Genomic DNA, 15,896 nt, shown 5'->3' on the forward strand with positions numbered 1-15,896 from the left:
TCACAGCTGTTTTCAGTTGCAGAACTAAAACTGAGCTGGACAGTAATATAATAATATAATGTATGGTTTTTCACATGCAAACTTGTGTAAGAGTAGCAGGTGATCACCCCTATTGAGAATTATGAATTCTGACTGAAAAAATGTTTCCTTAAGAGTTTAACCCTAACCGTAACCCTAAGTAAGTTAACTTTTACTTACTTAATTTGTCAAATCTCAAACTTAATAGGAAAGCTAATTTGGTTTTTCATTCTGAAGGTTTTGGCTATTTGTTTATTTAACATTTATTAATCGAATACATTTTATAATTAATGTCTTTTTTCAGAGCTGTAAAGGATCCTGGTGACCTGGAAGCAAGATCAAGCATGCACTTAGCCAGTGTGTTTGCAGGAATAGGATTTGGAAACGCTGGAGTTCACCTCTGGTAATGTTTTTTGCATTTTTCCTGACAAGAAGAAAACATTTCTTTTGTCCAGTGCTTCTCAGTTATAAAGAGAAAGTATTGACAGATAGATGAATACTGTAGCTATAAAATAGTTATAACAGCATCCAAATTACTTGAATTTCATAACCTACTGAAAATGTGCATACTATAGTTTACAACTGCAATCTGTTATACACAAGTTTCTTGAATTTGCCAAAATATGGATCTTATTTTTTTAATGTTTGGGTCAGTCCTTAGAACATAAAATGTAGGGTCGGTCATCATCATTTATCCAGAGCTGCCAGTATACCACACAGTGAGCAGGCACTGGTGTTGCGCTGTATAAGTAGGAGGACCAGATTCTCCTTAAGCCAGTACAAGATGGCAAAATGGATTGAGTATGGTGTGTGTTGCCTTATATAAATGCTTTGCATTTTATAATTCTCTTCTTTAATGCTGCAATTAAAACAGGAACACACACATAACTTCCACACACATTAACGTTGCTCACACACAGATGACGAATCAGCAGAAATAGAAAAAGGCCCTACACAGGCACTAAGATCAATATATGCTGTGTAACTGGTTCACTTGACTCTGCCTGTCAAATCAACAATGACAACAAAAAGTACTCTACAAAAATGTGCAGTATGTTCTAGACTCTCAGTTAAAGACAGTTATTAAATTGTCAGCTTTTTACTACATGGTGGGGACATGGATGAGATGGACAGTATCAGTTGAACAAACAGGGTGATGAGGGTGTACTAGGAACAACTGTAGGATGTCTCTGTTTGGGATCAAATTAACACTTGTTCAAGTGGAACTTCTGGAAGCTATTGGAAGGTTAGGGACATGATGTCTGAACCAGCCAAGTTGAGGAATTGACTAGTTGAGGCATCTCCAAGCAGCTGTAGCTAGAATGTGGTTGGTGCATGTCGTGACAGAAATCCTAAGGTCTATTAGTCTATTTGTGATGAACTACAAGTAAAGAAGCTTTCAATTTAAAGAAAAATGTGTGCAATTATAACAGAAGGGTCTCTAGTCAGAAAGGAACCAGAAAACCAAAGATGCTACATCTGGTGCAGGTATGGTAAAGACAAAAATTCCTACACATTCTGGCAAATCATCTGACTTTTCAAGAAGGGTAGGTAGGATGTTGTCACGGTCATTGTCAGCATTTCTCCACATTTGTTGACAACACCTGGGGAGACTATAGAGAAGTTGAATAAGCACTTTAAAGAACTTATACCTCAAAGTAGTTGGTAGTGGTAACATTGGCTGGCATTGTGACCATTTCTGTGACTGAGGTGACTAAAAGGTTCATAGTGTTAATGCCATTGAGGAGGAAGAGAAAAGCCAACGCATTCAGTCTAGCAAACTGAAATGATGATCCCCATTTTAAAAGAGATAAGACAAAATGTTGTGATTAAGCTATTATGCATCACACTTAACATCCCTAGAAACGGGCACTGGAAAAGAACATCTGTTAGATGAACCTCAAGTCAAATAGAAGTAATGTGTAATTTTGTCCTTTCTGGACGGTGCCCGGCAGTTTATCCCGGCCATGTCCCCCAAACCGCCAGATGGAGCCCTCCCTGCAGTATGGAGTTGCCCCGAAGACCAGCAGGGCCTTATGGACGTTGTAGTTTTTATCCTCAGCGCTGCGGGATAACACAGGGGCCGCAAGAGGGAGCTGCAGGGAGGGCTGAAGACTTCTTTTTTGCCCTATGCCCCGGAAGTACTTCTAAGTCACATGAATGGAAGGGATGATGTACTTCCGGGGTGAAAAAAAGGACTATTTACCCTGACCCGGAAGGAATAAGGACTTGTGGACTGTTGGGCAGGAACACCACCGGTTCAAGGAATATAAAAGGACCATGGGAACTCCCAGACAATGAGCTGAGCTGGGTGGTAGGAGGGCAATGCGTCTGGGAGTGGAGGATTGTTTATTGTTATTATTATTATTGGTATTGTTCATGAGTAGTGAGGAGTGGAGGGTGCTTGGTGCACATAATTCTTATAATAAAACAAAGAATTGTAGCACTTTTACCTGGTGTCTGGCGTGGTACCTGAGGGTTCAAGGGAGCACTAGCGCCCCCAACTGCGACACCTTGCTTTTGAACAGTGAAAAAACTGTTGGTCCATGCATAGATACAGGAGGGTCATAAGTTTGCTAATCATCACTTTACATGCTTCATGTAGATTACAAAAGCTTCAGAACATGCACATGGCATCTTGTAGAAAGTACTACTTGTGAGTAGGGCCCAGCCAGTTGTTGATAGTGACGCCTCCACTATGACTCCTAAATACTTCTCATAAGGTACCTTCACCTGCTTGTGCTCCAATTGGAAAAGCAAAATAAATGTAATCAGTAGTATCCCAGATGTTGTAAGTCGCTTTGGATAAAGGGGTCAGTCAAATAACATTTGACACAACATGAAACAACATTTTTGAGATTTCAGGGTATTTAGTGTTTCTATTTGGTGGGGGGGAAGTTACTCCTAAGCAGTGATATAAATCGAAATGTCCTTTCTTAGCAGGTGCCTACTACCAAAGATATTTAATCCTGCCAGTGTTCATTTTATGATACTGTGAACCACCAGGAGGCGTACAGCTCCCCAAACCCCGGACACAACAGGCACAGAGCCCAGTTTTGCCACACAGCACCCATTTATTTTAAGCGGGAAAGCGCTTTTCCTTTGCTCCCCACTACACACCACAGTACAGTACAAAGCACCAATACACTGTTCCTTTATTCATTCTCTCTGCCTCCACACCTTATCCAGCAAGCTTCGTCCATCTCCTCCAGACTCTGGCTCCTTGAGTTGTGGCAGCTGGCCCCTTTTATAGAGCGCCATGTGTTCCAAGATCGCCTTCTGGCTGCACTGCTAAGGAGGGCTCAACTGTTCTCCATGCGCCCCTTGGCATGGTTGAGCTTCCATGCTTCAAACTCGTGGCACTGTAGCATGGCAGGGGGGGCTGCTCTCTGTCATTCTGGGGGAGGTATTGGCCCGCACAAGCTCCTTCCCCCAGTCCTTCTATTATGGAGGTGTCCCAGCCGGGTAAGAATCCCAGCTATTCGTTACGATAGATAGATAGATAGATAGATAGATAGATAGATAGATAGATAGATAGATAGATAGATAGATAGATAGATAGATAGATAGATAGATAGATAGATAGATAGATAGATAGATAGATAGATAGATAGATAGATAGATAGATAGATAGATAGATAGATAGATAGATGATACTGAGTTTATATGTTTATAGATATGTATGGCTTGGAGTCCCATAAAGACTAACAGTGGTCTTATCTCTTAGGACTGAATTTCATAGTCTATTCCCTTTTTTGCTTTAACATCAGTTAAGCTTCCATTTTTGTCCATTCAGTGTGATGTTAATGTGATATTGATAATTTCTGCTTCTTTTATTTCAGCCATGGAATGTCTTACCCCATTGCAGGCCTTGTTAAAACCTATCATGCCAAGGACTATGTTGTGGATCATCCTTTAGTGGTGTGTACTTTAAATACTCATGTTTCATTTATGTTTGTCCTAAAGGAATAATAAAATCAACAGATTGCATCCTTGCACAACAGCACTTTCCCAAATGCCTTTATTTTTCAGCGGCACAACTGTGTTCTTTGCAGATCAGTATCTGATAACAATCTTAAACTACCTGGTGCTTTGTCTACTTCATTAACTGTAATGAACTTTTCATTATTTTTTTTACATGTCCCCATCTTTTCTTTGGTGAAAAATAATTTTGCCAGAGCAGACTGAATGTCACAATTATTTAAATAATATTTATTGTTTAAACCTGGCTTCAATGATTGTGTTTGTCTTACAGCCTCATGGTTTATCAGTGGTCTTGACATCCCCAGCAGTGTTCACCTTCACTGGGCCCATGTGCCCTGAAAGGCACCTTGAAGCAGCTGCTATTCTTGGTAAAAATATGAAGGCTGATTACTTTATAAATTATTGTGTAGAAGCTTTCTTTTTTAATCTAATTTTGCTTAACCTTTCACTTTACTCTGGCTTGAACTTTACTGTGATAAAATTCTTCAATTCAGTCATGACTTTTGTCTTATATTGCTATTGATGAAATAGTAGTCTAATACTGTAACTCAAGTAGCCATTTTTAGATTTTATATGCAAATCTTTGCACATGTTACCAATGCACATTTTGCTATATTTGTCATTTTCACTGTCTGAGTGAAAAACTGCCCCACAAACCTGCAGAAATGTCAGAAAAATAGAGTAATATGACATGTGGAAGGAAAAGTATGCTGTTGAATTCCAGAGGACACTTGGAATGTGGCTGGTTAGCTCTGGCCAAGTAACACTGGAAACAGAAAAGGTTAAACTGCAGCCCAATTGAAATTGTCCTCAAACATACTTAAGTGGTTCTGAATCGTTAGTTTGCTTTCCATCAATAGTTACATTTTCTTTCAATAGCCTTTGGTATTCATCTGTTTTTCCTTTGCATTTTAAACCACACTGCCTCACAGACATGCTTTAATGATGCACTAATCGGTTTAATGCACTGCGTGATGTGGTAGTTCTTGCTTAAAGAGCAATAGGATTTTGTCAAAAGCTTATTTCTTCAGAACACTATCATTGGCATTAAACAAAACTAAATCTGATTGACTGGTGGGCAGGCGTCCTGCCCGGAGTTTGTTTCCTGCCTTGCGCCCTGTGTTGGCTGGGATTGGCTCCAGCAGACCCCTGTGACCCTGTAGTTAGGATATAGCGGGTTGGATAATGGATGGATGGAAATCTGATTGATGCTTATTCTGACCAGTTGGGGTCACTCTTGAGGCAGTCTCAAGCAGAATGAAACCAACATGTCTGAAACATGAAGAGTGGTGCACTGAATGAGGCCTACACAGCATAATTGAGACAGAGAAAATTACAAGCCTTAAAGCTTCTCCAGGGCTATCTTACAAGGCGTTGGACACGTGACTATAGGTGAGGAGGCTTCTACTCATATGATGTGGCTTCTGTTACACCTTGTTTGGACGTGGGTATAAAGCATTTCAAAGGAGCATTTCAGGTTCACCCAACAGCAGCAGCAGCAACAGTGTTTCCTCAGATAGACCCCAATCTCCCTGCATTTCTAAGCAATTTAAGGTCCTTCAATACATAAACACTTTCTATATACAGTAGGAGACAGCACCACCTTGCATATTGCTGACCTAGGCCATGTTCACCCACATGTCAGGAGGTGTTTTCTCCTGTGTTTACTTTTCTTTTTTTAGTAGAAGGTCAGGCATCCATCCTGGTTTCCCTCTAGTATCCAGTTGGTGCTGTCAAAGATATTTGCTTTCAGTTCATCAGTCCATGAAATACAGCGGGATTGAGGAGTCAGATACTGCACCATACTGAGTTTCCTTCCTTCTGGAATGAAGACAAAGTACCATCTACTCCTGACACATCTCTCAGTACTCCTTTTCTTTATAGGTTTTCCCTACATGACTTTACTTTTTTGATAGTCTGTTGAGTGTCTATTACTTACCTTTTCCAAAACCATATCATACACTAAGTCTTTGAGCTCAGAATGACTCTTTATTTCTAAAGTACCTTTTCACAGGATTCTTATTCACAACATAACATTATTCGACTTTTCCATGCTCCACCTCACCCTCCTATCCTCTCCCAATTCTGACTCACCTGGCTGAGGCATGGAGACGCCCTTTCAAATCAGACCTGGCAATACCTCCACAGGCATAGCTCAGAAGTCCCTCCAGGTCAGACTGACCTTCAAGACTTCAGGGGACCCTCCTTTCAGTAGCTTCCTCTAGTGGCCCTGAAGAACCCCAGCAGCAGTGCCTATCAATACTACATATCCCATCCAGCCCTGCAACTGTCTAAAGAGGAGCCCTGCCACTGGAATGCTGTCACTCAGCATACTGGGAGAACATATGTCCCCTGGAGTCGCCCACTATCCTTTCCCAACCATCTATCTATCTATCTATCTATCTATCTATCTATCTATCTATCTATCTATCTATCTATCTATCTATCTATCTATCTATCTATCTATCTATCTATCTATCTATCTATCTATCTATCTATCTATCTATCTATCTATCTATCTATCTATCTATCTATCTATCTAATCTATCTATCGGTACCACCAACCATCCTGACCATAAAGCCAGCCCATTCATATTCTCCATTACAACGGCTTCTAAAAAATATTTTTGTATCACATTAAATGTTTTCATTACAACCAACAATTGCATATTACTGACCAGCATTAAAATTACAGGTACTATTACTACTTTGAATAGAAATTTCTCACATGGTGTCTTGATTTATTAGAATGTTCTCAGTAAACTGTTAAAATTGACTAGTGATTAGCAAATCCCATTGTATTCACTTTACTTGTTTGGGAACTTAGCAGAACTCAGCAAAATGCACTGAAGTCAATCGGGGAGGATAAACAACTTGCTCTGAGTGGATTATAATGGTGCAGTGGTCTTTTAAGAGACCCTGAGGGCTAGGAATGCATCTGCTAACTACCAAATAATGCATTAGTTGTGAGGCAGCACTGCTAACCAATGCACCCAGTGCCTCCCTGGGATAAAATAAAATTAAATGTCACAGCTGTAAATTTTTCCTGTAGACAGTGACAACACAAGTAAGAAACATAATTTCACTGAGGCTTGCCCACCTCAGATTCTATAGCAGCTACTCGCCTCCCTCAAATTGAAAAGTAGTTTGCTTGGTTTTTTTCCATTTTTTTTTTTGTTCCCTGACATAGTTTCTCACTTTTTGCTGCTGTTACCAAATAAGCACAACACCAAAGCACTTTGATTTTTCACTCCTTGCATCAACTGCACAGGACTCTGTGTAATACTATTATAGGGGTAAGCTCATGCATTTCACATTTCATACCTGCAAGTGCATACAAAAAGGTTACCTTTAAGACACAAATATACTAACACATTTGCAGTTTCGTTTGATGTGTGTGTTTTGTGTTTAAATGTATTCACAAATTTTCTGCTAGTTTTTAACATACCAGTAAAACAGTTCTTCTTAAACGCATACCAGAAGAAGAATATCATCCATTATAGCGTTTGAGCCAGCATACCACCACTACCACTACTAGGGTGCATTTTATAAAGTCGTGGGGCTTTTCCATCCAACATTGGCTGCTACAGCTATGTAATGTTAAGCTGGCCACACAAAGCATCATGGAGAGCTGGAACAAAAACTTCATTTACATGGGCGTCACAGTAAATTTTCAGGGGAATATTGAGGGTCACAGGTGATCACAGCATATTTGCTGCGAAAAAAGCTTTGTCAGATTTCACCAATAAACACTAAAATTGACATATATCATTGCAATACAGCAGTTTACCAAGTACAATGTGTTTTTCAGGATTCTTAAAGCAACAACAAGGGATACACATCCTGAGAGGCCTGTCCGGATTTTGTGTTTTGTTTTAGGTTAAGAAAAAAAAAAAAAGTTTTGTTTTCTAGTTGAAAAATCCTTCTTGAGCTGTAAACATTGCTAAAACATCCTCCCAGCAACATTTTATAGAAGAGTTTCCAGTTTTCTTAGTTCTGTTTTGCTTTTTGTTCCGGCCTATGAAGCATGAAAGGAAATTAGGTCAACCTTTTTTTTATGCTTTTTACAAATAGCAAGAAAGAAAGAAATACGCTGTATAAACAGAAAGTCAGTACTGGCAACAGAGTGCAGTCTGTCCTTAAAAATAAACATTGGTTTCATAAAATATTTCTAATATAAACTTAAAATTGTATTTTAGGTTCAGTTGTGCATTACAAAGAAATTAAATCCGATTGAGCAAATGTACAAAAAGAGAGAACAGAAAATTTCAATTTTCAGAATTCCACTTTCAAAGCAAAATGCCTATTGCCGTAAGGTTCATGCCAGACACGTTTAAATCGAAATTGTTTTACGTGTGTGCGAGTGTTGTCATTTGATTGGGTGTGATACAGCTATGAATAAGCTTCCTTCAGCCCACATCTTACAGAGGGGTCTCTGTGTCAATTGCAGGAGCCAACATCCGTAACAGGAAGCGAGAGGACGCTGGGCTGATTTTGGCAGACACACTGAGGAAGTTTTTGTTTGAATTGGATGTTGATGATGGCTTGGGAGCTGTTGGTTACACCAAAGATGATATTCCAGCATTAGTCAAGGGAACCATACCCCAGGTATACTAAATGTCTGAAATTTCTTTTTTTGTATAAATATTTAATGAGCTCTTCCTTTTGCATTTATAACAGCAGCAGTAGAAATAACTACAAAAATTCGTTTTTTCAACCCAGTTACTCATATTCAAGATCATGGGGCCAGAATCTATCACAGACACAAGGCAGATTCCAGCCCTAGATGGAGCACTACTCCATTATAAGGCGCATTCACCTATATGCACTCATATGAGACCAAATTAACAACATCTTTTAACTTAGCAGATCTTAGGGGCGTGGAAGAAAAGCCAGAGCAACTAGGGAAAGACCCCTGGAGACACACAGGAAAGACCTCAGAATTGCAATGGCTTGGCCAGGATCTGAACCTGTGGTGAACACATTGTGCCCAATAATTCAAATGTCATGCAAACGTTTTATAAGTATACTCATAATGTAATGACAAAAAGGGATTTTGCAAGATATAGCATCTTTGCATGTTTCTAATATTAAACATTTAAAGCTTCACTTTCAGACTTATTCTTCGTCTCTTCCTCCTGTTATTTTTCATTATTCTGACTATTCAGTATTTCATGTCGAAACCTACCATCATGCAGATATTTCATGCGAGTCTAAGCACTTTCTGTAACTCTTGCTCGTTTATTGTGTTTTCATTTCAGGAGACAGGTTCAAAGAGCAGAGATTTACTATGTTACTGTTTTACGTCAGTACAAAATTAGCCAAAGAAAATCAGTTGCGTCATGCCAGAAATGTATATTGTTTTCCACTTTAACTCTTTATTTGTGATGTATGTTTTGAAGGATCAGAAAATTTGTACTCAACTGTTCACTGAAGTGGTAGCAGCTAACAAAAAATAATTATTAACATTTACAATATTAAAATGCATCATTGTACACACTTAACAGTTGGGCTAAGTAAGTTAATGATAATATTGACAAACATGGAAAACATGTAAGCTGTCAAATGGCACTCTTTATGCTGCCCTCTTGCAGCACTGGCAACCAGCATTTGATTCCAAGGTCAGCTACTGTCAGGCTGGGGTTTGTACATTTTTATATTTTATTAATTTGAAACGTTGGTTAATCTGCAGCTTTGCACTGACCAGCATGACTAGGTTTGTGAGTGCGTCCTGCTATGGACTGGCATTTTGTCTACGACTGAGTGCTATGATAGGCTCTTTATAATCCTGTAAAAAATATGTCACTTTAACACTGAACAAGTGAATGAAAGGTTTTGGGTGTTGTAACAGAGGACTATGGTTATTAATAATGAACTTGATTCTTAACTGTGTCGATGTTCAAAACAGGAATTTTGGCAATGTTATAATAATAAGAACTGAGTTACCTGTACCCTTCTGTTACTCATAAGGTGAGTATGGCAGGACTAATGTTCTAGACCAGTGTTTCCTAAACTCGGTCCTGGGGACCTCCTGTGGCTGCAGGTTTTTGTTCTAACCAGATTCCAAATAAGTGACAACACCTGATAGCATTGAGCTCATTTAATTAGCTGGGATTATTTTTCTTTTATTCGACAGTCAGAAAAACAGAGCAGTGTGATTTTTACATTGATAAGACATTTAGAAATATGTCTGCTATTGCTGTTTAATTTAAATGCTCTCTTTTGTTGATTTCATTCTATTTTGCCCTTTCTCTGTGCAGTTTTTCCCCCTTCGTTGTGTCTTAATAATGATAACTTAAAACGAGCAGAGCAGACACCCAGGCAAACAACACTGAATAATCAAAGCCTGCAACTACTTTAGCATCAGACCCACTAATTAGTAAATAATGGATTAATTGAACAATTAGAACATCTTGAAAAGTAGAATGAAAATCAAGATGAAAATACTGTTAAAAAGAAAAAAGTACATTATTTCCATATAACCACTTGGTACATTTTAATATTTTTTTTTTTTACCAAACTTAGTTTTATCATTTCTGCATTGTTCCCTAAACACCAAACTTGGGAAATAACACTTAATTAGCTCAGGAGTTCAATTAATAACAGAAGCTGGTTGGAACAAAAACCTGCAGCCACAGGAGGTTCCCAGGACCGAGTTTGGGAAACACTGTTCTAGATTATAATATTGCTTTTCATGCAGCACCATTACAAGTGAACATGTACCAGTATCTAATTCACATATACAGTATGTGCTTTTATATCTGATTATGAGTAAAGCAACATTCATTTTATTTGTCTTGCAGGAAAGAGTGACTAAACTGGCACCAAGACCTCACACAGAAGAAGACCTCACAAATTTATTTGAAGCATCCATGAAAATTTATTAATTGAAATATAGGAATCATGGCGTACTAATTACATCATTAAGCACAGGTGACACGTATTATGTGATTGTGTGATTATTCAAGATCACATTTGTTTAGTTGCACTTTTGATTTTTAAGTCATTTAGATTAAAATTATACACTTACTTGGCAAATTGTTGGGAACACTCTACACTCTGCTAATACTGGTCAGGGTCTCCTTTTGCTCTCAAAACAGCTTCAGTTCTTCATGGCATGGATTCCACAACATGCGGGAAACATTCCTGTGAGATTTCCTGTCCATGTTGACATGATTACCTCACACCAGTTCTGCAGATTTTGTCAGCTGCACATTCATGCGATTCTCCTTTTCTGCCACATCCCAAAGTTCTTCTATTAGATTGAGGTCTGGTGACTGGGAGAGCCACTGTATTGTCATATTCATGAAGCCAGTTTGAGATGACTTTTTTATTTTATTGATTTTATTATAATCAAATAGCATTCTATAAAAATAAGTAAGTTTTACAAAAAAAGGTTCAAAACAAATCAACCCCCACCCTGAGAAAGAGAGCTAGGCCAGCAGAGTAAAACTTAAAGCTAGCAAAAATAAGTCAATAGATAAATTAGTAAATGAGTAAAAGAGAGGAGATAACCTGCTTCCTCAATTTAAATGCTTATTCTAAAATGTTATTGATTCGATCCTAGCAGGTTTTGAAAAAGTTTTATACAGATCCTCTAAGTGAGAATTTAATTTTTTTTCCATTTTCAAATAATATATAACATCAGTGACCCACTGACTTACAATAGGGGAGTTAGGATTCTTCCAATTGAGCTGTTCAGTTTTGGTGAGCCTGTGCTCACTGTAGCCTCAGCTTTCTGTTCTTGCCTTGCAGGAGTAGAACCCGACATTGTCTTCTGCTTTTATAGCACATCTGCCTCAAGGTTCGATGTGTTTTGCATTATGAGATACTTTTCTGCTCGTCCCAATTGAGCAGAGTGGTTATCTGAGTTTTTCTGTCAGGTCAAACCAGCCAGGCCATTCTCCTCTTTCATCAATAAGGCCTTTCAGTCCACAGAACTGCTGCCTAATAGATGTTTTTGTTTTTCCCACTATTTTGTGTAAAGGCTAGTGACTGTTGTGCATGAGAATCTCAAGAGATCTGCATTTACTGAAATACTCAAACCAGCCCGCAGCAATAATGACACAGTTGAAATCGCTGAGATCACATTTTTTCCTGTTCTAGTGTTGAATGTGAGCATCAACTGAAGCCCTTGACCTATATCTGCATGATTTTCTGCATTGCACTGCTGCCAAGTGATTGGCAGATTAGATAATTGCATGGATAAGCAGGTGTATGGGTGTTCCTAATAACTTATTCAGCGAGTGTATGTAATAAATGGAAAAATGATCTTTGCACAGGCCTAAATTCTTCCATTTTCTAAACCCATTTCATGCATTTCAAGTTTGCAGTGACCAAGAGTCAATCACTGGGCATAAAGTGTGACTCAAACCTGGACGAGGTGCCTGAACATCATTTGGTTCACTCATGAGCACTCATGCACCATCATCTGGAGATGTTTTAGTATGAATGGTACCTCTGACATTCACATCCACATGCTGCAAGAGGAATGCTCAAAAAAAGCCAAGCGCCTATTGTAGCATCCTGACATGGACTACAACCAGGCAGCAGACTGAATGAACCTGTAGCTGTAGCACAAATACTTTAAATGAGCAATCCTTATTTAGCTTCATACAGTGAAGGGTCTCTCGTGTTACAGATTTATAAGCAATTATATTACATAGTTAATTTATGAAGGGACATGAAATTGTCTTTCATGTCATCACTTTAAAGGCAAATTGTGTATTTTAATTATTAAGCTTACTTTTTGTAAGCAAAATAATTCAAGGAACCAAAAATGTCAAGATTTCTTGAATAAGATAAAGGGATGATAGTATCATCACTATCACTTCTTGTTTATCGTGGTGCCAAAGAGAAGCAATATATTACATGTCAGGTAGAAATATAAGTAAGAATTGCACTGTAACCTGTAAATATGACAGTACTACTGCCACTACTATTACAATATGGTAACATACAGTATATATACCTACATGAAGGGGCTGAAGGGGAACCTCATGTTTATGTCACCCACAAAATAAAACCAAGATGTACAAAAAGTCCTGTTGACACAAATAAAATCACCAGCAAGGGGATATCACATTTGGGACTAAAAAATCCATTTTCTAAACTTGCTCTAGTCTGAACAGGGGAGCCGGAGCCTATCCCAGCAATCACCAGGCAAAAGGCAGGGACAACCCCTGGATAGGGTGAAGCCACCACACTAGTGCCAATTTAGCATCGCCCACCCACCTAATGTACATGTATTTGGAATCCGAGAGGAAGAAAACTCATGGGGACATGGGGAGAACATGCAAACTCCATGTAGGGAAATCCCTGATTTCCTTACTATGAGGGAACAGCACTACCACTGCACCACCCCAGATTGAAAAATACCATGAAAACCAAAGCTGGGCTGCTCACTGGGCCTGACTCAATCCAACTTTATTATAATGGTTTTCTACTGCTTTGTACACCATAACCCTACATAAATTTCCTGATGTACTGAACCCCAGTCGAGTGCTTGTCAACCCTGCCTCCTGACCCCAAATTTATCTTGGTGAAGTCCTCTCCAGTGCCCTAGGAAATTCCTTGAGGCCATCTGGCTCAACTCCCACAAGTGGAACCCTTGCAATCCTGGATCTCCACCTTCTCAGGTGGCCCCTCACTCCACCCCAGCCACGTTTTCTGTGTAGTGTAATGGAGGGCAGGGAGCCATGCATTAGTTAACTGGCTTTTCTTCCTGTGACCTAACAGCTTAGTGGACTCCCTACCTACACTTTATTGTTCTTATAAGTATTCCAGCCATACTTAAATCCTAGGAATACAACCCCAGTTCCAAAAGAGTTGGGATGCTGTGTAAAATGTAAATAACAAAAAGAATGAGTGATTCACAAATCTCATAAAGCCAAATTTTATTCACAATAGAACATAGAAAACATCACATGTTGAAGGTCAGACATGAAAAGTAATTAGCTCATTTTGAAATTGACGTCTCAGAAAAGTTGGGAAAGGACAAAAAAGGCTGGAAAGTAAGAGGTGCTAAAAAGAAACAGCTGGAGGAACATTTTGCAAAAGTAAAGATGGGTAGAGGTTGAGCAATCTGCAAAAAACTGTGTCTACCAATTGTGGAACAATTTCAGAATAATGTTCCTCAACATAAAACTGCAAAGACTTTGAATATCAAATCATCCACCGTACATAATATCAAAAGATTCTGAGGATCTGGAAAAATCTCTGTATGCAAGGGACAAAGCTGGAAATCAATACTGGATACCCATGATCATTGAAGCGGCACCGCATTAAAAACTGGCCTGATTCTGTCATAGATACCACTGCATGGGCTCAGGAACACTTCCAGAAATCACTGTCCATGAACACAGCTGGCTGTGCCATCCATAAATTTAGGTTAAAGCTCTATCAAGCAAAGAAGAGGCCATATGTGAACATGATCCAGAAACACTGCCATCTTCTTTGGGCCAACGCTCGCTTAAAATGGACTGAGTGGAAAACTGTTCTGTGGTCAGACAAATCAAAATTTGAAATTGTTTTTGGAAAACATGGATGCCATCTCCTCTGGACTAAAGAGAAGACGGACCATCCGGCTTGTTATCAGCATCAGATCTCTGATGTTATGTGGGTGCATTAGTGCATGAAATTGGCAGCTTGCACATCTGGAAAGTCACCATCAATGCTGAAAGGTATATGCAGGTTTTAGAGCAACATATACTCCCATCCTCACCCAGTCTTTTTCAGGGAAGGCTTTGCATATTTCAGCAGGACAATGTTAAACCGTATACATGCATCTATTACAACAGAATGGCTTCATAGTAGAAGAGTCCAGGTGCTGATCTGGCCTGCCTGCATCCAGACCTTTCAATTACTGGAAACATTTAGCTCATCATGAAACGAAAAATATGACAAAGATGACCCAGGACTGTTGGGCAGCTAGAATCTTACATCAGACAAGAATGGGACAACATTCCTCTCCCAAAAGTCCAGAAATTGGTCTTCTCAGTTCTCAGACGTTTACAGACAGTTGTTAAAAGAAGAGGGGATTCTACACAATGTTCAACATGGCCCTGGCCTAACTTTTTGGAGACGTATTGCTGCCATCAAACTCAAAATGACCTTAATCTTTTCTTAAAATGGTAAGTTTTCTCAGTTTAAACATTTGATTTGTTTTCTGTGTTCTATTGGTGAATAAAATATAGGTTTATGAGATTTGCTAATCACTGCATTGTTTTTATTTAAATTTTACACAGCATGCCAACTTTTTTGGAATTGGGGTTGTAATAAACTCCTGGGCCTCAACAATTACATTGAAGCCCAGCACCCCTTATTAGTGGCAGTCCAAACTGCCCTATGTATGTACTTCAGCTTTCAGATGTATAGAAATTTGAAATGATGGCTGTTTTATTAGGCTGTTTTCTGCATATTTTTGAATATTTAGGTATTATCTACAACATGTATATTATATGCTCAATTGTTTTTCTCAAACATGCCTATATAAAATGAGCTAAATCTTCACTATTTACCAGCAGTGCCTTCATTATAAATCAAGTTCATGAATGACCTATTAACAGAAGATGGCCTGTTTAAAGTTCAGCCAAAGTCCATTAAAGTACAACTCTCTTATTTAAAAGAGTGAGTGCAAGTTCTGGATGCAACGGATAAATAATCTGCTAATTTGAAATGCCTGTGTGAAGTGTTCACTCGAGTCCGTGAAGGAGCTCAGTGTCCATTCTCAGTTTATTCTGGTGCAGCGCTCTTCATCTAGTGTTGTATGCTTCTTGTTGAATCTTAAAGGTGTTTGTCAAGTTTTTACCTCATCTGGTGTTCATCCTCAGGTCGTATCCTTATTTGCTGCCCAGTGTTGTACAACTGGAAACCCTGATCGTCCTCTTCAATTC

At 38.9% G+C, this 15,896-nt stretch overlaps 1 protein-coding gene across 1 annotated transcript in view; it reads left to right on the forward strand.

Annotated features, from left to right (window-relative positions):
* The window catches only part of adhfe1 (alcohol dehydrogenase iron containing 1), a 50,524-nt gene that overhangs the window by 23,222 nt on the left and 11,406 nt on the right, over window positions 1–15,896 (forward strand). The window contains exons 10-14 of the mRNA XM_039754596.1: window positions 323–421; window positions 3,861–3,939; window positions 4,274–4,370; window positions 8,453–8,610; window positions 10,806–10,935. Of these exons, the coding sequence (XP_039610530.1) occupies window positions 323–421; window positions 3,861–3,939; window positions 4,274–4,370; window positions 8,453–8,610; window positions 10,806–10,889 (517 nt within the window). The 3' untranslated portion in view covers window positions 10,890–10,935. The remainder of the gene's footprint in view (window positions 1–322; window positions 422–3,860; window positions 3,940–4,273; window positions 4,371–8,452; window positions 8,611–10,805; window positions 10,936–15,896) is intronic.

Source organism: Polypterus senegalus, chromosome 5, assembly GCF_016835505.1.
Source record: "Polypterus senegalus isolate Bchr_013 chromosome 5, ASM1683550v1, whole genome shotgun sequence".
Lineage (NCBI taxonomy): Eukaryota > Metazoa > Chordata > Cladistia > Polypteriformes > Polypteridae > Polypterus > Polypterus senegalus.